Source organism: Vicugna pacos, chromosome 17, assembly GCF_048564905.1.
Source record: "Vicugna pacos chromosome 17, VicPac4, whole genome shotgun sequence".
NCBI lineage: Eukaryota > Metazoa > Chordata > Mammalia > Artiodactyla > Camelidae > Vicugna > Vicugna pacos.
In genome coordinates, this window is record NC_133003.1 from 37,171,469 (window position 1) to 37,194,428 (window position 22,960).

General features: G+C 39.0%; 1 protein-coding gene across 3 annotated transcripts in view; it reads right to left on the minus strand.

Moving 5' to 3' along the window:
* Window positions 1-22,960, minus strand: part of FRMD4B (FERM domain containing 4B) — a 284,737-nt gene that overhangs the window by 18,202 nt on the left and 243,575 nt on the right. For all 3 annotated transcript variants that reach the window (XM_072941679.1, XM_072941677.1, XM_072941678.1), the window contains 8 exons: window positions 21,470-21,535; window positions 18,820-18,877; window positions 17,272-17,358; window positions 4,313-4,389; window positions 2,736-2,874; window positions 2,118-2,259; window positions 817-950; window positions 600-719 (listed from right to left, as the gene is read on the minus strand). In XM_072941679.1, the coding sequence (XP_072797780.1) occupies window positions 600-719; window positions 817-950; window positions 2,118-2,259; window positions 2,736-2,874; window positions 4,313-4,389; window positions 17,272-17,358; window positions 18,820-18,877; window positions 21,470-21,535 (823 nt within the window). The remainder of the gene's footprint in view (window positions 1-599; window positions 720-816; window positions 951-2,117; window positions 2,260-2,735; window positions 2,875-4,312; window positions 4,390-17,271; window positions 17,359-18,819; window positions 18,878-21,469; window positions 21,536-22,960) is intronic.

Here is a 22,960-nt window from a genome sequence, read left to right on the forward strand (position 1 = left end):
ACCCAGCTATCATTTTCTAAAGCCAAGATGGCTAAATTTCTGCAAGAAACATGAGTAGGGTTATCAAGTCTGATGACATGCAAATGAGAAAGTTCCCTCTATAGTGGCTAACAAAGCTTTTAACTTTATTATACCTCAGTGCTGTACATGTGTTATTTCACTGAATACTCCTTGTATCCCTCAGAGGGAAGAACAATCATTACCCCCATTTTACAGATGAGGAAACTGAGACCCGGGAAATGAGACAGCACAGAGGGATGGCTATTTGCCAAAGGCTACTTGGTTTTAAGTGGGAGACTCTGATGCTGGAATTCTTAATTCTTATAACAATAATGTTTCCCAATTGATAAACCTCTAGGGTTCGTTTAATGCTCTCTATATTTGGAGTAAAGCCATAAGAAATAACTCAAAATTAACTGGACTGTGCATGAAAGAAAGACTTCAACTTGGTCTCCATTATCACTTCCGACGGGTGAGATAAAAAATGACTCCATATTTTTATCCAGTGACTCCATAACCAAAAGAACAAGGCAACCACACTCGGCTGACAGCTTTTCAGTCACACTGTTGACAGAAATGCTCAGAGCTGGTGCTCATACCTCTTCACTTGGCAGCAAGTTGTCGTCTAATTTGAACGCGGTACCTACACGCCTTCTGACCTGAGGGGGTTTCTCACCTACGTTCAGCGGATACTCCTTTGGCATTTTGCCTGTGAGCTCCTGTAAAACAGGATGGCATAAAGAGGGGGCTTAAGTGACACCGGCCGCAATTGTCAGACACAATTTGAAGGGCTGCCCCCAAGCAGAAGACACTCACAGCCTCCCGCAAACAGATCTTTTTCAACTCTTCAACTTTTTTCAGGAGTTTTTCTTGTAACAGCTTCTCCTTCTTCTTGAGTTCGAGGATTTTCTCCCGTTTTTGCTCCTCGCTGACTTCAGAGTCTTGAGAACCTGGGGGGATCGGGAGGGAGGGCAGGGAAGGTTTATACAAGGCATGTTTCCTTCCTTTTCAGAGGACAAAGGATTTTTAAGCCAAACCTGCTATTTAATAATAGTTCATTGCTTTTTCTCCTTGTTTCTGAACATAATAAAAGGAAACTAGAGAACATTTTCTCATGTTTCTGGGCATCAAACAGAGCCTGGTAATAATATATGCCTTTTGCATTTTGGCTCAGTCATTTTAGAAGCAGTGACAAAATGCTTAATGTTTCAGACACACCCAAGGGAAAAGAAATCTTTTTTCTGAGCAGGAGAGAAGGTAAGATATTCTTTGAGATAGTTGTTTAGAATGTTCTTTAAGAAAGCAAGCAAGCAAGCAAGGCGAAGGAATGTTCTGGGCTTCAGATTCACAAGTTGACAATAGCATTTAGGTCAGAAATTATTTTTAGTGAAGTTACATACGCTCAGTGATAAGAGATTGCAGAATTTCTACAGAGGAAGGACTGAGGGGCAATAATCACCTTGGGGGTGAAGTGGAGTCTGAAGGTTGTAGTCATGGTTGAATTTATATTAAATGGAGAATCAGACAACCGTCTGTATCAAAAATTACATTTTGGGGAAAGAAGCTTACGGAACTCATGGGGAGAAAATATACTTTCAAGCTACCCTGAGGCACTCACTTTCTTAGCATCTAGTGTTACCTATATAACCTGAGTTTCTTTTTTTTAATTTTCAAATGGATTTTTTCCTTTTTTTTTGTTTGAAGTATAGTTTCTGTACAATATTACATATATTACATGTGTACAATAGAATGATTCATAATCTTTAAGGGTTATACTCCATTTTTAGTTATTATTATGACATGTTGGCTATATTCCCCATGTTGTACAATATATCCCTGTAGCTTATTTTATATCTAATACTTTGTACCCCTTAGTCCTCTACCCCTGTATTACCCCTCCTCTATACAACCTGGTTTTATAATTTAACTTTCTTCATATTCTTTTAAAACTTAGTTTCAAAATTTTATTCAAAACTGCTACATATTGTAGGTTTTTCGTCTGCTTATTTATTCCCAAAATGATGGGTTTTGAGAAGTGGTTGACAACCAAAAAAAAAAAAAAAATTTGTGAAATAAGATAAAGATCTCTGGCACATTCTCTAATCCAAAAATATTACCTGAAGAGATTAAGCTGCCATTGCTTGCCATGATGAACTGATTTTTTGCCTCGAGTGTCACCATTTTGGAGACCCTTGGTGTTCCAGTCTCCGTCAAATCCAAAGCAATATCGTCTAAACTCCTGGCTGAGGGAATTTTTGCCTAAGGGGTATAAAACATTGAAATGGATTTCACTCAAGCCTATTTCAAATTAATAAAAAGATTCCATTATTATAGAATAAAAATATGAAGACAGAGGACAATTTAGAATTTTTATATACTGAAATGATATCCTTCAGGAAAAAAAAAAGACTTCAGCTTTGCAGCTAAAAGGTTTTAATAACTATGCATGATCCTCTCTCAGGGTAGAGTTCCATCACAAACTTTAAAATGTCACTGGTGTTCACTCACATGCTTGCCAAAAAGCTGGCGAATCTTACAACTTTTAAATCAGCTTATATGTTGCCCATCTTTGAAAAGTAAGAAAAATTAAGAGTTGGTAGTAAAGTTTAAGAAAACAAAACTCAAAGAACAAAAAACCCATGTGCTTGGATCTTTTCTGGGAAAGCTTATCCTCTGCACAGAAAGCAAACAAGGGACAGGACTTTGTCCCCATAGAAACGCTTCTAGTCACTTACTTTGCTTTGCTTCCGGTCCAAGTAAAACTGATGCTGACTAATTGCCATTACCCAGATGGACTTGATGAGAGAAGAGTTCGCATACCACGTCTGCACAAAGAGGCCACTTTGCCCAAAAGTTCTTCTTGATACTGAAATCCTGAAAGATTAAGGAAAACCCTCAAATTATCTGTCTCCAGCCCAGTGCAACATAAAATGTATCTACTGGGTAACACTGTAACAAAGCATCTTCTTAATGGCTTTTCCTCTGCCATGCTCTTTTGCTGTCAGGGGCCAAGCTCCTGATTTTCTCCTTTTATGAGAAAACCTATCACCTGGGTAATCTCTTTCTGTAAAAGTATCGTATTAAAAAAAACCCACATATACAAACACTCAAAAGCAGGTAAGAATTAGCCAAATTAGAAACATTTGATTAAAAACCACAGGATGTGTGACCATCTCTAGAGGTCAGGAATAAATGTGGTAATATTTTATTTAGTTATTTTTTTTGAGGGGGCAGGTAATTAGGTTTATTTATTTATTTATTCTTAGAGGAGGTCCTGGGGATTGAACCTGGGACCTCATGCATGCTAGGCATGCACTCTACCACTTGAGCTATACCCTTCCCCTGTGGCATGTTAAAGACAAAACAACCAGGACCTGTAGGATCAGCACCTCCCTCGGCTAAAAGAGCATCTCAGGTCTAGGCAGAGTTGTGCAGCTCTGGCATTGTCAGAGGATGAACATAAGAATATTGTCTAAAAATATGCAAGTCCAAAACTGATCCAGAGCACTGCTTATGTACCAGAGGAAAAGGAGAGAGGGTCAGGGGAGGAGACAGCAAAGGAGAGAAAGATGGGGAGAAGGCAGAGACTCGGTCAGGGCAGGGTTGGGGATGGAGGGCTTGGGGGAGAAGGGCACCAGTGCTCTTTGTAGGAATGCGCCTTATCTCTTCGGGTCATCTTTTTGTCACAGCTGTTTCCTCCAGCCCCCTGACCTCCAAATATCCATAAACTTAATCTGAGAAGCCACCACTGAGGGCTGATAAGGAATTCCTCTGAGGAACTTGGAGAGCCCGCCATCCTGACTTCAACTCATGTTGGTAATTTAGCAACTATTTTTTTTAAATGGCCCAAAATACCAAACTTAAAAATGAGCAAAGGATCTGAATAGACATTTCTCTAAAGAAGACATCCAAGCGGCTAATGAGTTCATGAAGATGCTTGTATGCAAATCCAAACCAGAATGAGCTATCACTGCACACCACTAGGATAGATATTCACATACACACACACACACACACACACACACACACACACACACATACACACACACCCCTAAAAATAAGCAGTGTAGGGAGGATGGGGAGGAAATAGAACCATGCACTTTGCTGGTGGGAACATAAAATGGTGTAGCTGCTTTGGAAAACAGCCTGGCAGTTCTTCAAAAGTTAAAGAAAGAGTTGTCACTGACCCAAGCAATTTTACTCTTAGGTGTACAACACCCCCCAAAAATGAAAAGACATGCACATGAAAATTTAGACCATGCATACTCATATAGTCACTGGACCCACACAGAGAAAAGGCTGTGATCCTCACCTCCGCGGATCGTGAACTTCAACAGCAAACTTTTTCTCACGGAAATACAAGTTCTCCAGCTGTTTCCATTGGAACAACTAAGAAATGAAGAAAAACAGAAAAGCCATACAGCTTTAGTTAATGTTGGTTTTACTAAATCTAGAAATCGGCTTAATAATACAAAAAAATCAAGAATTGAGACTAAGAACTCAGATCTAAGAATAAGCACTAAGATTAAGGACGAATACGTAACGCGGTCCTTGCACAAATCAGCCACAACCTGAAACCATTTTATTCTTTCTTCTGACAGTAATCTTCACCTCATCAGTCCTCCTTGAACTATTAATAAAACCAGACAACTGTGGGGAACATGCACACTATTTTTCCTCTGACTCAACTAAATAAAAGAGTGAGTAAGGAACTCACAGATTCCAGTAAGCACATGCCTTCTGATCAAAGATACTGACTTCCTATTTAAATGGAAAGACAGTCAAAGGGATGTTTCAATAAGACCACAGGTTAAATTTCAAAAGAATGCAAAGTGAAAGTAAAACAGGACGGCGGCTCAGGGGTGAGTCTCCAGGATTCCAGTTTCCCCGCCTACAAAAGGTTCCCCTAAATTTGACAGAAACCGAGCGCCAGGAATTGGAGGCAGGGTGGGGTGGGAGTGAACTCTGGAGCTGCACTCTTGGTTTCTGAGCTAGAGCCTCTCGTTTCAGTAAAGAGAACCCATCTCTATACCCTCACTGTTGACATTCTAAGGCTGCATTTGGTGTTATTTGCCATTTGGTGGGGAGAAAGAGAACTTACTAGCACTGGGCATCTGAAAATGAAATAACCTGTAAAAAGCAGCTCGTTCGCAGAACTGAATGCGCCCTGCTCCGTTTCCTGGGTTCACTCCCAACCCCCGACATTAGCCTCGGTCCTGGCTTCTCCTTTCATCTTTTGACTTCGCAGTTGGAACTTTTTTTTCCTCCATCCCAGCCTTGATGATTAGAGAGATACTAGCACAGAGATTTCATTCCATTATTTGACTTTGGCCAGATTTTAAAATTCTGTTCAAAAACTCTTCACAGAGCATTTAAATCATGTAAATTGTAACTTCTCTGCAGCGCACAATCAGCAAAACCATTTCCTGAGGTACGGGAACCAAGACTTTTCACCAACATGTAAACCTCACGTAAAGGAACAGCATGTGCTGAAGGCTCCCAGCACATGCAGCGAGGGGACAAAAGTGTTCACACTGCGCCCCCCCAAGCCCAGACAGAGTGAAATAAGCCAGCAGCCACTAAGAACACAGCCCCTCATGGTCTGGACATGTAGTGTCTGCAACTACAACGCTTGCCCAGGTAGAAAGAGGAATCAATGAGAGCTTAAAGCTACATACCGATTTCCTAAAATGTCCGGAGATTTGAGGCTGTCATTTCGTTTAATCCCCAAGTCCCCAAAATGGGACAGAAACGGGAAGGAAAACTCCGAGGTCTCTTCTCCATTCTCCCTCCCCCCTCCCAGGACGGCAGCTCCGGTGAGTTCTGAACGGAGTTTCCTAAGACACTTAGGTGTAACTCAGTTTCACAAACTGAGCCTCCCACGGCTGACACGCTACTGACATCAGCAACTCTACCAAGTGACGCCTCCCCAGACCTACTCCTTCCTCCATCCCGGGGAGGAGGGCCAAGCTCTCTCGAGCAGATTTTCCCCCATAAAGGGACACATTTTGCAAATGAGGCGCTGTGTGGATTCAGGTGGTATTCCCTGGGAAGTAAGCTGCTTTGAGTTCAGGCACAAATTTCACTAGAGGCTGGGTGAGGGAGGCACTTCTCCCCGGGTTTACTCACCCTGGACGTGAACAGGTTCCACAGGAAGAGCCACAATGCAGCTCAGCTGTGTTTTCCTTTGCGTCCATTCCCACACACATAAAAACCGGGGCGGACTTGAAACCTGATCTCCGAAAGCAGCCACCTCCCCCCCTTACCAATTACAAATGTGAAATTCTAGCTAGCGCTTTTGCCTCCATTCAGCGTGTCCCTGCATTGAGAGCAGACGGGCTCCCTGCAAGCAAAAACCCTACTTAAAAGGTGAAGGGTTTCGGCTTATTTAAAGAACTTGAAATAATTAGATGGCAACTGGGTTTGCAAACGAAGTTATGGGAACGAGACTGAGTTTTTAAGTCTGCGAGGCAAAGCTGTTTCCCCACCTGAAATCTTACAAAGTTTTTGCAAAATGTGATTTCACATATGTGCTGGGAATAGTATAAAAGTGAATCGGGTGGCCTAAACTTAATTCATGACAGCTGCGGTGGATTGTACGAGGGGTAAGTGGTTCAGAAAACTTTACCATGACCAGTAAGGTTTGATTTCTTTTATTAGTGAAAATGAGATGAAGTAAATATGACAAAATATTAGTCATCGCCAATCTAAGTGGTTATGGAGGTGTTGCCAGATTCTTGCTTTGCCTATATATTTTTTCATTTCTAAAAATTAAAATAGACGTTTATATAAAATGAACAAAGGTTGGTCTATTTCATGCAGGGGTGAGAGCTCCACTTCCTAACCATTTGAGAGGCATCTAATTTAGCCATTTATTACCACTATGATTCTTATCAAAGTTCAAGGTTGCTAGGAAAACACTCTTAATTGTAGGGCCACTTGATCTAGCTGGCAGCTGGAAATAAGATGGTTTTTCTTTTAAAATTCTAGTGTGCTTTTAAATGAGCTTGGAGCTCTTGATCTCAGAGAGCCAGGATGAGACTGTGAACATGCCATGCAGCAGGGGTCAAATGGATTCCTTTACTCACGCAACACGCCAGGACAGTGCCTGGCACACAGCAGACAAGTGACTGGTCTTCATTCCTGTCCTTTTTGCCAGTGTTTCCCTTAAAGGGTAAGGAAAGGCTGGCCTCTCCTCTGGTCAAAATCACTCAAGATTTCAAACCCATGGAAGGATAAGAGGAAACTGTCAAAGAAATATCCATCGGGCTGACCCTTCTTGTTGGGGGCCTCTGCATTAGAGAAACGGCCTGACATATATAAGGGTACTCTAAATCACCTGGAAGATAAGGAAGGGTAGTAGGGAAAAGATCAAAGTTCAAAGGAAGGTGGAAGGAAGCAAAGTATGTTTCACATTTTCCATTGTTTGGAGAACACTGGTGCCCAGATAGAGTAAGCCTATTGTAGGATAGGATGTCTTACAGGACAGAACGAGACTATTATATACATTATATTCTATGTATCTGCATGTATAAACAACATTTGTAATTTTCAAATTAAAATGGAAAAAAGATTTTTTTTCACCCAAGCCAAAACTCCCACCCTTGGAGATCTGGAGAGGGAAAAAAAGAAAAAAAGAGGAGTTTCATTTTTCTTGCAACACAGAGGGAAGAGTATGAAGCTGGACTGTTTTCTAAAGTGATGGATTATGAAACAAGCATAATAACAATCATGAATTACTACTTACTGTTGCTTATATGGCACTTACTAGTAGCAATGGGTTTGAAATTATGTTGTGTTTAGAATTCATGGTGCTAGTGATGGAAAGAAATATTTGCATGGCGACAGTAAAATTATGTTAGGTCTTCCAGACTTCTTTCTACTCTATACACCCATCTGGAACAATTAGTTGCACCCTTTAGCATCAAAAGAAAGAAGCAGATAGCAGCAGATGAAATCATAGCTGGGATTAACTTTGAGATTGCAAAATAAATAAATACAGAGATAAAACAGAAAAAGTCAAAGAGGAGCCACGTGAACAGTGATAGTAACAATGAGATAATAAAAAAAAAAACTACAACAGGAGGAGAATGTATCCTTAGGTTACAAATCACCCTGCCTTAAAAAAAGGAAGTGTCAAAAATTTAAAAACTGACACTGAAAACCAAAGCTGAATCCAACCCTGTCTTAAAAGCAAGCTTGTGCAAAATAGCACAGCCAGAAACAATTCCCTTTATCCTCAGATGTAAAGGGAGTTGATGGTTTTAGAATAATTTGCCACATATTATTACATTTTCTTTAATGAGATGCATGGGTTGAATATTTAAGCCATTTTGTTGAAAACTATAATCAGTATTTAGTTAGCCCTACCCACTATTATAGACTTAAAGGAAACTGGGTATCACATACGTAAATAGCTCTTGGAGTCCTTTATTCATCCCTCTTCAGTTATAACAAATATTTCTTATCTGCCTTCCATGTGCAAGGTCCTGTTCTTGTTGGCAAATAAATGGACAGGTCCCCTCCCTTGTGGGGCTTATCAGAACCAACCAGACCCCATCAGACTGCTTTGGTTTACATTCAGATTTCACCACACGCATTTTTATCGGCAAGTTGTTTAACCTTCCTGAGTCTCGGTGTCCTCCTCTGAAAAATGGGACCCACACCACCTGCCTCAGAGGGTTGCTGGAAGGGTTTAGTGAGATATGTTTACAAAGCACTTAGCCCAGTGCTGGCCTCGGAATCAACATTCGGTAAGTGATAAACCTACTTGCATTTGTTAGGAAGGACGCTGGCCCATTCCTTATTTTATCATCTCTTCTGAAGATGGAGGAGAGCCACCTAATAGAAACAGAACTAGAAAGAGCTGTCTGGCTCCCGCATCTGTCTCTGCACTGACGACAAACAGCCAAGCTATTCTGTTGACACATCCGTGTCCCTCAGGTTTCTAATTTTATGAGCTCCAGCCCCTGGAGAAACTGCTGTATTTCTGTTGATATTTATCAGTGGTTTCCTGATACATCCTCCAGGTAGGAAATCTGTTCACTGTTCCTGTATCAAGAGGTCACAGAGGAAGGACAGGTCAAGGGCACACTTACAGGGAAACGCATGGCAGCAAGCTAGCAAGCTCCCGCCACCCCACCCCTCGTCTGGAGTATCCAGATAAGGAGGAACGTGCCCCAGCACGTACAAAAATGCTAAGAAGTGTGCACTGACGACCGCGGTGGGCGGCGGGGTTGGGGGAAGGGGTGATGCTTTGGGGTAATGAAAAGACGAGGAAAAGTCTTGGACAGAAAGGATCCAACTGTCTCTCTGAATCTTAACGATTGAAAGTAGATGGCACCCAAAGGTTTAACACGGGCAAGGACAGGAAAGAAATCATCAGAAGCTTGGGGTTTTGTTTTTTTTTTTAATGGCACTTACAATAGAGGTTAATCATTAAACTGCAAATTCACCTGGAAATGACTAAATTTGGGATAGTCACGGTTGTAGCGTATGACTGTACATCAAATAATGACTCACAGAGGGTGATCCCCTGCTGGGACATGAAGCAAACCAAAATCACTGTATTTACTGACTTATTCTTTCTTTCATTAAAAAAAAGTTAACACTTAAGAAATATACTGTTAGCACCTACGACCCAGCTAGCAGATCTGTTCTGCCTCCTGGAGTACCAGAAAAATTAGAATTTTGCAGGATTATGAGCTTTGAGAAAGCCAAATTGACCTCCCCTCAATCCAGTCAGCCATCCTTCGACCCCATCAAATATTTATGTGACTGAGACTGAGTCTTTCTGACAACGTTATGGGGAGGTTCTCCTTTTAGTCTTACTTCATAGAAGGCTGAATATCAGATATGCTCAGGACAGAACTGTCTGACCCAAAACACTGATAGCACAGAGAATAAGAAAATCTGACTCAGAGGATAATTTTTGATGATATAACTATGCTTTGGTAGGTGAGGTGTGTTGATTAAGAAGATCAAAATTTTGCTATAAAATAATGAATTTGGGAGTTCTGTTTTTCTCAGCTAGGTAATGTCTTTAGGAAGAAATGGTTCTTCAAATTGTTTTTTAAATGCAAATGTTACCTCCCAGAGGGACTCAGCATAACTGATCGGACTACAAGAGGCCATGCTCACAGTGTCCAGTGTGCTGAGCTAAAATTTCATAATGTACCCAAATGGTACACACTCGGATAGCGAAAATGACTTTTTTGGATGCAATGTCACAAACTTCCACATATAAAACATCAGGTCTTAAACATTCTGAGTATTTTGGGAAATATTTAGACAAAGATGTTCTGGGTATCAGAAAATTAATAATATAAAACTCTGATGGGGGGAGGGTATAGCTCAAGTGGTAGAGCATATGCTTAGCATGCATGAGGTCCTGGGTTCAATCCCCAGTACCTCCTCTAAAAATATATAACAACAATAATAATAAATAAACCTAATTACTCCCACACCCTGGAAAAAAAAACCCTAATCATTGAAGAGGATGTCATCTTCTATAAATTTCCTCTGTGGCCAAATCGCTAACCTCTCAGGGCTGATCTAATGACTTCCTGTTATCACTTGCATCAGAGTGCTCACCGCACCATTTCTGGTACAATCAGGGCTGACCTGTCACTCAGGGAGACCTGCCTGGCTCTTCTGGGTGTTGACAGCTGGTGTCTCTTCTCACAGGTTCATATTCAATATGCTTATTAAACATTTTCCATAAAATCTCTGATTTTGAATATAATTCTGCTTTTCCAGATAAACTGTCAGGTCCTTGATGACAAGGACTTGGATTTTTTTCCTTAAATGAGATAAAGAATATAAAGTACTGGCTCAGAGCCCTTGCAAACAGAATAGTCTCAATAAAAAAAATTTTTTTTGAAAAATATAAAATTGGGTACATTGTCCTTTGTTAGAAACTTATTTCTGAAGGATGAATAAATTAAAACCAAACCCATCTCGAGTTACCAGTATACACTGAAGATAATTTTACTATTTATGCCCCTTCATGGAAAAATTCTTCATATAGCTTTATGAACTAAGTCGTTTTCTCTGCATTTGGACTAGTCAGTCCTATTCAAGATCTATCTTTCACTTTTCTATAGGTGTGAACAATTCCACCACTTGGTAAATACCTAGAAACACAAAGTAAGAGATAAAATAATGAAATCGAATGGTTCTGCTTGTCCACCAGTCACTTCCTCTTCTTCCAACACCATCTTCAGTTTCTACAGGGAACGTGTTTACTCTTTAAGCTCTGGCCACAGTGACTTCTCGCTTTTCACAACATGCCCACCTCTCTCCCATCAGCACATGCTGTCCTCTGACTAGAACATGCCAACCCATGCTTCATAAGCCTGGCTTCTTCTCACCCTTCAGGTCTCAGCTTAAATGTCACCTTTCTCAGAGAAGCCTTCCCTGAACACACTAACATGTCCCCACCCGCCCCATTACTGTCCCTCCACCTCACTGGTGTCTATCAGAGACTATTCAAAATTTATAATTATGTCTTTATTCTTTGCTTACTTGTTTGCTTCTCATTACCCATCCCCCTAAACAACTTCAAAGCAAACACACACAGGGTGACAGAAACTATTTATCACCCCCAGGATCTATTATTCCTTCTTCATTTTAGTAACAAAACACCTTGAATTATGGCTTTGTCCATGACCACCCACCTGGAGACTACACTTCCCATCTCCTTTGCAATTAGCCTTGGTGACTTTATGAATAATAAGGCTACTTGCTTTGGCTTCTTTCCATCTGCCTACCAGTTGTGAAATGGAGACTCACCAGTGCCCAACAAATTCTCTGAGCGCTCCTTGACTTAGAACTGCTTAGAATTCTAATTGTGATTAACTAGAGGAGGAAAAGGCAAATGCCTATGCCGTCCAGTAAACTTCCTATAAATTAGAGTATGGTGTGCAGGGAAAAATATGCACTCAGTGGAAGAATGCACTAACACACTGTGCTCACATAATGATCTGTGAGGTAGACAGGACAGACAGAATTCTTTGAACTTGACAGTTGAGGAAATAAAGGCCCAGAAAGGTTGATTGATAGCTCCAGGTCAGCCAACCGGTAAGCGGGAGCGCAGGACTGGTTCTTATTTCAAATCCACACCACGGGGTTGGAGTTCTCCTCCCACTGACTCTGTGGAAGGTTTTAACGATGAAATTGATTATTGGTGTGGCTGGAGCTTAATTATACACTTTACAAACAGGATGGACCGGTCTCTGGGTGACATTCTGTAATTCCTTTTTTCCCCTGCACGCCATACTTGATTGTGTATTGATGTGGAAAGTGCACACATTCTCTTCCTTCTCCTACAGTTAACCTCACCTAGAAGTTAAGCAGCATTAGAAGCGGCATGCTAATCAAGGTCCGCAGGGATGGGGGTAGTAGTGGCAAAAGCAGGGAGGGTTTAGAGATGGTCAAGATGGCCGTGCTCAGATTAATAAGCAAGTCACTGAGTTTAAATGAAACGAATCCTGCGCTTTGATGACAAGCAAACAGGAAGACTTTTGTGCGGGTTTCTTAATTTGTCTGGCTCTAGGCATTCGGGGATTCCAATAATTTTAAAAAATCAGTGAACTGACAGCTAAAAACCTTTTTCCCCACCCCGAAGTGCCCCTGGGTAATGACGTGTATCACAAAATTTTCTTGGCATGTTGTAATGTGGAAAGATACTAATCTTGAAAGGCATTTTATCCTACTGTGGTCCACCTATAACACCTAGCCTCGCTGGCCATTTTTATTCCTCCCGTCGCTGACAGGTTCTGATTTTTCCTGCTGAAGTAACTTGCTAAAGGGTTACCACTCAGTCATGACATCTAACACTTTACTCAGCCACTGACCTATTGCCTACTTCTTTGTGGAGAACAGACATCTTTCCCTGAAATACTGAATGAACAGTAAAAACCTAGAAAGAACAAAAGTTTGCTTTTTTTTTTTTTTAAAGTAAAATCTCATCGTTCTTAAGTTTGAACGTCCTATGATTTGAAGTTGAGTTGAGTTCTGGTATGTTTTCACATTCCGTAAGAATCTGCAGCAACACATTTCATGCACAAAGAAAAACTGCGTAGGATCTGAATTTTTAATACCCTGAATTTTTGTGGATTGGAACTCAGAATTTGAAATTTTTCTTTTAATTTGCATCACGCCTTAGGGCATTATAATTAACGAATGAGGAAGGGCAGAATGCTTAGTCTCTGAAAAGAGAACAATTGAGTGTGGACTCTTCAGTGATATATTAAGCCCCCGGGTTTGTAGCAATGCTGGGTCCTTCCCTAACCAAACAGTGATCCAAGAATACTTCTCATTCTCTTTCTGTGTGTGTGTGTCTCTCCCTCACTACTAAGGAGTAACCAGTTATCGAGTAATGACTGTGTATCAGGCACAATGTTAAATATAATCTCGTTTAATTCTTACAACCCCCGATGCAGTTAGTGGCATTACCATTAGCACACTACCATGCGTTAGTGCAGATGAGGAAATGGAGTTAAAAGGGAGATGAAGCAACGTGCCAAAGGCCACACGGCAAACAGACACCAGAGACCGGCTCTGGATTGCATCCGAAACCCTTGCCCTGTGTCATTATACCACGTGGACTGCAAACATACTGACACCCCTGACTGGCTAAAGCCTTACAGACAACATATAGGATGAGCACCTGCTGGGTTTTCTAGGAGGCAGAACAAACACAGTCGCCAGTATTCAGAGGCTGTAACTGATACACATTACATGGAAAGGACAGAAGGCCTCAGCCTGTGGATCTTGGACCAACTCCTTTTCAAAACAGCCTTGTGGCATCTTACTGGCAAACCGTCTTCCTTCTGGCTGGTTTTTAAGCCATGTAATTAGAACACAGCAGGTATGTGGTTCAAGAGGCTGACCATCTTCACAGCCTCCCATCCCAGCCTCTGTTTTGTTCCAGTTTGCCAATCTGACCTTCCGTCCCGCCCAGCCATTGGCATCCTGCTGGAGCACAGGGCCATGCAAACAGCCGCAGCACGGTCCTCCTCTGGTACAGTAGTGTCTGTCACCCTTTAAAAGACGCATTCCCTCATTTGTGCCAGCTGAGCCGGGACGGGGACTTTCGAACATCCTCCTGCCAAGGAAACCCTTAAGTTGTCCAGACGTGAAAACATAAAGACACTGAAAGAAAAATCCACCATCTGATTAAACAGAAGAAGCAAGGAGGAGGCAAACAATGGTACAGAGTGTCTGGACACCTGCTGAAAAAAAAAAAAAAACAAGAAAGAGAAAACAAGACAGTGATGACACCAGATGACCTGCTCATGGCCCTTTTTGAACTGAACGGCCTGCCTTGAAAATGAAATAGGAAAACTGCAAACTGAAGAAAGGGACTGGCTTCTGACTCTTGTCCAGACTCTGAAATGAACATGCAAACCTGATTAGGATCAGTGTCAAACAATATTTACCGATTTCTATGAAACTGTGAATGTAAAGGAAGGCCTGTGAGTCATGAGCAACTGAGAGGAAATTAACTGCAGTATTTACTGTGCAGATTCTGATTCACCATTATTTTGGAAGAAAGCCTGGTTGTTTTTAGCAGATGCATTTATAGTCTGTGGGAATCTCAATTTTACCAAGCCGCATTAGCTAAGAAATTACTCATGAGTTGATTGAAGTTATATTTTACAAGCAAGACTCAGGGGGGAAAACCCACTTTAAGAAATGCTATTTCTTAGAGTAAAATTCAGGGAAGAAGTAAATTATCAAGAAATGTTAACAGAGATGAAGTCTACCTGAAGAAAACACGGTAGGCAATAATTTGATCTCATAAAACAGATAAACTAGGGGCTACCTGTTTGCACTGGCTCAAGTTCATTATGCTTCAGCCTCCCCTCCCATCAGTGGGAACAACCCAAATGTCCATCAGGAGATAAATGGTTACCAAAGTTCATAGCAGCACTATGTACAATTGCCAAGACATAGAAACAACCCAAGTGTCCATCAACAGATGACTGGATAAAGAAGATATATACATACATACACACACACAATGGAATACCACTCAGCCATAAAGAAGGATGAGATTTTTGTCATTTGCAACATGACTTGGAGGGCATTATGCTAAGCGAAGTAAGTCAGACAGAGGAAGACGAATCTCGTATATCACTTAACCTAAGGAATCAAAAAAAAAAAATGTCACAAACTAGTGAGTATCACATAAAAGAAGCAGACTCACAGATACAGAGCACAAACCAGTGTGGGAAGGGGCAATAAACAGGTGAGGGAGTGGGAGGTGCAAATCACTGGGTGTGAGACAGGCTCGAGGATGTATGGCACAACCCGGGGAATACAGCCAATGTTTTGTGATAACTGTAAGTGGAAAGTAACCTTTAAAAATTGCATGAAAAAAAGAGAGAACTGGTTAAGTAAATTATGTATTTCTACATCACGGAGTCCAAGGCAGGTTTAAAAAGAGTGGAAAGAGATCTGTTTTTTAAGTGACTTGAAAAAATACGACAAAATACGGAGTCGTGTACAGAGTAAGATTTCTTCCCCTTTGTGCAAGCTTGGTATGTACACTGACAAAGTCTAAGTGAACCAGTATCATCCCCTTGACAGTGATTATCACAAGGGAGGGGTGAGGACTGCTGAAGGACTTCATGCCCCAAGTGACATGTTTCTGAAGTGTGTGCTTTTTTTTGTTTCTTTTATAATGACTATTTAAAACTTTTGATAAAAAAATTAAAATATATAACTGTAAGTAAAAATGACTTTGAAAACTATCTGAAAAAAATGCCATGGCCATCGTATCTAGCATGATTAGAAATCCGGTCTTAGAAACAAATTTTAAAATACACCCAATATTACTCATATTCCTCCTGGAAATTAAGTATTCCTTACTTCAATAGATCTGGGTCACTGGGCCAAAACAATAGTGACCAAGTTCTAACTGCATGATTCAGACATGCTCACTTACTGTCTCTCACACAGATGGATCTTTGTTGTTGAACATAACGCTTTATTACTTTTACTGATAATTCCCAATAGGAAGGCTCAGTGCCCAGCTAGTCTGATCCAGGAGAGCTGGGCGGGCATTCAGAGGGGGCGCTGGTTTGTTCTGGGTGACACCGTTTCATGTCGTCTGTGCTGGTTTCACAACCATAAAATGGGGAGATGAGGGTAGCTTTCCTCATTCTCTAAACTCAAAGGAAGATTGTGCGCACTGATTGAGTCTACAAGGACACTTCAAAGACGAAGAGCATGTGGTGTTATTACCAGGGTCTGATTTTATAAAAATACGCCTGTTTTTCCAGTACACGTTAAAGCAAGAGACAGATGGAAGAGATAGGAGCTATTCCAGGCTGTGATGTCGGGCTGTGATAGCACAGGCAGCCTGACCATGGTCTGTTATTAGAGGCCATTGTTTCACTGCTGTGACTCCCAGGGATGGCAGCGCGGCCCAGCGAGGGCGACAAAACCTACCAGCATGAGTAAGCCTTTATGTCATGATAATACTGAGCAGGCTGGGGCAGCTAGATGGCTATCCACATGGACCTATCAATTCTTATATAGGCAAAAATGTACTGTATGCTTGTGCTCAGGCAAGAGGAACAACCTCATAATCAGACCGCAACCTGCAAGGAATGTAACTTACTAGGTCTGGAATATCCAAACCCGATAGAGTGCACCCCTTTAATAAACAGCACGGAACTTATTTTCCTTTATGAAAAGTAGGCATGTTTAGCATGGAAAATTGTAAAACAAGGGTAAGCAAAAATAGCAACGGTAGTAGAAAGAAGATTACTTATAACCGTACCACTGAGAGGTACCTAGCACCCAAAATTTTGGTTTACGTCTTTACAATTCACCCATTTGTTTATCCATCCAGTATAAATATGTATATGTATGCCTATGTGTGTGGATGCATGTATATATTTTTACATATACTTAAAATTTATTAAACAAATGACATCATCATGTTCATACTAACTTAAAATAGAAACCTTATTGTATGCACTTGTAAACTATGTTGTGATCAACATCCCGCTAGGTAAATCTTTGTGCATAATTTTATTTCCTGAGAATAAATGATTAGATGTGGAATTGCTGTGTAAATGGTATATGAATGAGTTACGAAAAAGTATTTTACATTTAACCTGAGACTTCTTGCAACCTATGATTTCAATACCAGAAGTTCTTTACCCAAGACTGTTTGGTGCCCCCTGAAAGCAACGCATCCAGCTCTAGAATAGCTCAATGTTCTTCTAAGTATCCAAAATGACTCATACTTACTTTCCGAGGTTTCACCTTATCTTGTAAATCATACTGGCCAATTCCTTTATAGCTGATTCCAAGCCACCAAGGAAGTCCTTGTTTATCCTGGAAGATGGAAAAGCATGAGAACCAAGACCTAACTGTTAAGTCTTCTAGAGATGAAGTAATATCTACAATTTCATCCTTTAACAAGTAACAGCAAGTCAAAACAATTTTGTCTTGGTAAACAAAACACTACTTAAAATCCTAACTTGTCATTAAAATGCCTTTGTTGAGTTTCTTCAGATAAGGTCTGTAAGTCAAAACAGACCAATATTATTAATACCATCAAAAAGAAAGAAGTATTACTATTTTGATTAAACAGTTGTAGAGAAGAAGAATGTAGGTAATTCAACTAAGAATTAATTCAGAGTACAAAAGCCAGTATATCAATCCAAAAAAAAAAAAAAAAGAGAGAGAAGAAAAAGAAAAAAGCTCTTTGTTCTCTAGATTAGTAACCAGCTATAAAGGTCAGAGAAGTTTCCAACAGACTACCAAGATGAGAAAAGTGGTTTCAAATTCTAATGTTTATAATATACTTAACAAACACGGAAATACTGAAAAAAAAACCCCAAAAAAACTCTTTTGGAGAATTATGTGATTCAAAGACAGGATGCTTGAAAAATGACTTTGAGGTACATATAAGAAAGAAAGAAGTATTTTTCTTTTCCATAAACTTATCTTTTAGGTCTTGCCAAAGAAAGGGATATACTGACATAGGAAAAGAAAAACTTGAGCTTAAATAGATACTCATATGCAAACAAATTTTAAGAATCAGGAATAATTAAAGTGGAATTGGTACATATTTTTAGTACAAGGTGTCCTCATTATACAGGTATTTATTACTCAATTCCCCACCATTTCGAATTGCAAACATTGTTGGGACTTGAAGTCACTCAGGATTGATCAAGTATAAAATTATTCTTCTTTCAAACTACACCCCCTTCTTAACAATATGCTTTATCTTTTATCATCTCAAAATATTTCTTATTGAATCTCTCCTTGTGTATAGCAATCTGAAAATACTACACAAATATAAAACATATCAACTGAAAATCAGTATTGCAAATCCTGGAAAAACTCGGTGATTTTATGAAGCTTTTGAACTGATATTGGAAACTGCCTGGTTCTCATCAAAGGCACTATCAAACAAACATCTAGTGGCATTAGAAAGACACACAATTGCAAAAGAAAAAGGACAGCAAGACTAGCTTAAAAAAAAAAAAAAAAGGAGTGCCAAAAAAAAGAATGATCTGAGTATCTTAGTACTAACCAAGGCTTGAGAAAAACATTTGAACATAGCAAATATTTTGCAAAAATAATGTGCTTCATAATTGACTGAAATATATATATTTTTCCAGGCTTTTTTAAAAAAGAAAATCAATTCTATTCTAAATGCTGAAATTTCTAGAGATAATTTATATATACATGCATATAGATTTATGTGATTTTAAAAAAAGTTAGTGTTGCTCACTAACTCTCATAACATGGTCATGATGAAAGCTTCGTCATGTAAAAAGTGCTTACCTTTACTGCATAATAATGGACTCCGTAAGTTGGTAGGGCTTCTACTATTTTCATATACCTATGGAAAATGAATGTATGTTGTAACCTCTTATTAAATTAGTCAGAGGGCCCTTTGGGGAAAAGCGATCTACAGAAACACAATTTGTATCTATTTTCCTCATAACCATGTCTTTGACTAAAGTAGAAATAGAATAAACCACTCTACAGGAGTAATATATTTTATCTGATCCAAATGTTAGGAGGTTGTTAACACACATTCAGTTTTGAAAAGCTATGGGAAATGTTATTTTCCACATATTAAAATTTCTATGGCTTAGAAATATATTGTACTGTATTATAAACCCAAATTACAAGTATTTTTTAAATTAAGCACCTAATGATATAAGCAATGAGAATCAACTTTTGGGACATGCTCATACTAAGTAAAAAATAAAGCTATCCCATATATTGATCATGGTAAACTCTTAGAAATATATACTTAATTCTCAAGACAAACATCTTAGAAATATATGTTTTAAAAGGGTGAATTTTATTGTATGTAAACCTGATTTTTAAAAACATTCCCCCCAAATTAAAATGATGATGCTAACTCTTGCTATTTTTAATTCAATAAGTTTTTATTATGTACCTCTAAGACTTTATGAAAAAAAAAAAGACTTTATGGAGTGGACTAAATTGTGTAAGATTTCCTCTCTGCCCACAAAATATTGAGGTTCTTTTATGATACATGTGGAATTTTTAATGACATTTTGAAGATCAATTGCTCTGGATTTTGTAATTGATAATTTGATAATTTTTTAAATGTAAATGGTCTACATGTAAATGAATATTAAAAATTAGGTAAATGTGCCAAAGTCGGGCAGCAATTACTCTGCACCACCAGGATTCTAATAAAGTCAGTCAGAGTCCACAGTCTAGAGCTTTAACTACTAAATTATAGACAGTCTCTTATTTGGAGCCATAAGGGTAATGATCAAAAGAAGTAAGAGGGCACTGCCTTTAAGCAAGAACAATTCATAAAGTGCTCATTAAGCTAACCTAAAATCCTTCAGGGAAACTGTTACTCCTTTCTTTCCTTTTTCCAGTTTAGAAAACAGGCACAAGTTAAGGATTCAACTTCAGGACTGTTAACTTCTGATTTCTACCTCGAATCTCACAGAAGATGCGCTATGATAAAAAAGAGATTAATGCAAGAGTAGGGAATGTGGGGGATATCTACACATTGACCAGAGGAATAGTCATCGCCAAGTTCTTATTTCAAGTTCTCACATGCTCTGAGCTATATTCAGCAGGTTTTTTTTCTAAACTTCTGTGGCCATAGAAGTTATTCTACAATTATTACAGCAATAATGCTACATTTGTTTTTATAATTTAAAAATTACAAAATTGTAAATTTAGTATTTATTTATTTATTTATTTATTTATTTATTTATTTATTTATAAACATTTTTTATTGATTTATAATCATTTTACAATGTCGTGTCAAATTCCAGTGTAGAGCACAACTTTTCAGTTATACATGAACATATATATATATATATATATTCATTGTCACACTTTTTTCTCTGTGAGCTACCATCAGATCTTGTGTCTATTTCCCTGTGCTATACAGTATAATCTTGTTTATCTATTCTACAATTTTAAAATTCCATCTATCCCTTCCCACCCTCCACCCCCTTGGCAACCACAAGTTTGTATTCTATGTCTGTGAGTCTTAAATTTAGTTTTTATAATTCAAAAACTTCAATGTAGCCTGTGAACTGCTTTTAATAAATGGATGATAACTCTATAGGTCTAAAATGTAAAAATATTTCATTATGGTCTGCTGTTGGTAGCATGAAGAAACAGATTGTCTGCTACAACACTATGTGCTCCATGCAAAGGAGACTCACAAACCAGGCAACCAAACATTGCCTCCAGGTTTTGTGTGGCTCATGTTGTGCAAAAATTTTCTTAAAATTACTTTGGAATGTTTAAAATTAGGATTTAAAAATCAGAATTTCCAGCTTTTCTGGAAAAACATCAGATGATCTGGCAACACTGTGTCTGAATTCTGAAGCTGAATACCCTTGACTCGGCTCAGGGCAAAAGCTCTCTACTTCACCACAGTCTCCACCATTCCCTATTGCCCTGCACTCAGCCTGTATTTCTCACTTCTTTTACCTGCCTGATGCTGACTGGCATCTGAACTGATGACACCTAAGTATGGAATGACCCAAGACATTTTATAATTCATGGTAAGATAATTCTAACCAGGTAAGGACTTTATGTATACAAACTACACAACAGAAATCATTTCAGATCACTTCGTCAAACAGAGGCATTAAAATTATATCTAATATTGAACAACATGGGGAATATAGCAAACATTTTATAATAACTACAAATGGAGTATAGCCTCTAAAAATTGTGAATCACTATACTGTACACCTATAATTTACACATCAACTATATTTCAATTTAAAAAATTACATCTGAGGGGAGGATATAGCTCAGTGGTAGAACGTGTACTTAGCATGCATAAGGTCCTGGGTTTGATCCCCAGTACCTCCATTAAATAAATAAATAAAAATAAACCTAATTGCTCCCCCCAATTTTTTTAATTAAAAAAAATTTTAAATTTCATCTAAGCAAAAAGAAAGATACTTACTGAACCACAGCTTGACCCCGAGTCAGACCTTTGATTTTCAAATAATGCTCAATTACCCTGTCCTCACTGTAAGACAAGAAAATGAAAAGCAGAGCAATGAATGACTGTATGAGGCACAGATTCAGTTTCAGGAGTCTCAGGCGGCAACCTGAAAAACTTGAGAGAGAAGGCCTTGACCAACTTGTTCGGGAGACAGAAGCTGGTTGACTTTTGTTTTTGTACGACATGAATTCTCGACCCTCAGGCACTTGACGTCATTTATTAGAAAAGCATAATATCAATTCATTAAATGAAAAACTAACATTCTTTCCCATAACTGAATGGTATACAATAAATACGAAATAATGTTATTCAGTACTAGTTAGAGAGCCTTCTTGGGGAACTTAAAAAGGGTTTTTAGAGTGATCAGCAAGTATCAGGTTTTCTAGACATTTCCTTTAAATTGTTCAGAAAGATACAGAAAGAATTAGAACTGCTTCAATGAAAAATGCTGTCACTACTTGTGAATATACTCTTTTAGGAGAAAAGCCTCCATTACTGTCTTAGGATAAAACTTTTTGACTAGAAAGGAGAGAAACAGGCAGAAGTCTGGTCACCTTTGACATCACTCAGCTATTTACCCTTCTTTCAGATTGGTAGCTCCTCAGTCATATCTCAAGTATAACTGAGAAGAATAAATGTTTTTATCTCTAGACAACCAATCATCAATGGTAATCGGTCTTTGTTTTTAATCCTTAAGAAACTACCCTTAAACAATGATTCATTTAGAAGTTTCCAGCCTCAGGATGTGATGTAGCCTCAGTACACACTTTCACTATTTGTTTGGGAAATACTCCAGCTTTCATATTAAAGCTATTCATGTTGAATATTTATTTTGTAACCAGTCCTTTAGTGGAAAGGAAAACCATCTTCAGGATCCACAGCCTTAAACAGAGGAAAATAAATTTAAGGGAATGTAACTAATTCAAGGGGGGAAAAAGTACTTTTCTAGGAAAAATGTTGCATGGGCAATGCAATGGAGTCATTAAAATATAGACAAGTAAAATGACTCAAAATATACAATGATTTCTGGCTATAGAGGAAATCCCTGATCATTCAGGTTCATTCTGTTCATTACAAACACTTCTGTCCAAGGAAATCTGTGTTTTTATACCACTTGTACTATATTCTGCTAGATTAAGGCTACATGACACATTACGTGTGCAGTCATGCACATATAGTGACTATTACTCACTAAAAAGTACACTTTACAAACCTTTTATGCCCTTGAATGAGGAGGCACATGGCCACTCTTCACAAATGATTACAGTCTTGGGACAATGATCTCCAGAAAGCTTTATAAGACCCTTTCACTGCAAAGACCAAGGTCTACTTAGGGTTAGTCTGGCACATGTGATGGGCAATTTGATATTTTCCTCCCTTATATTTCTTTTAATTTCCTGAGGAGCAGGCAGCTCTCAGTGAAGTCTCTGGTAACGGGGTCACTGGCTG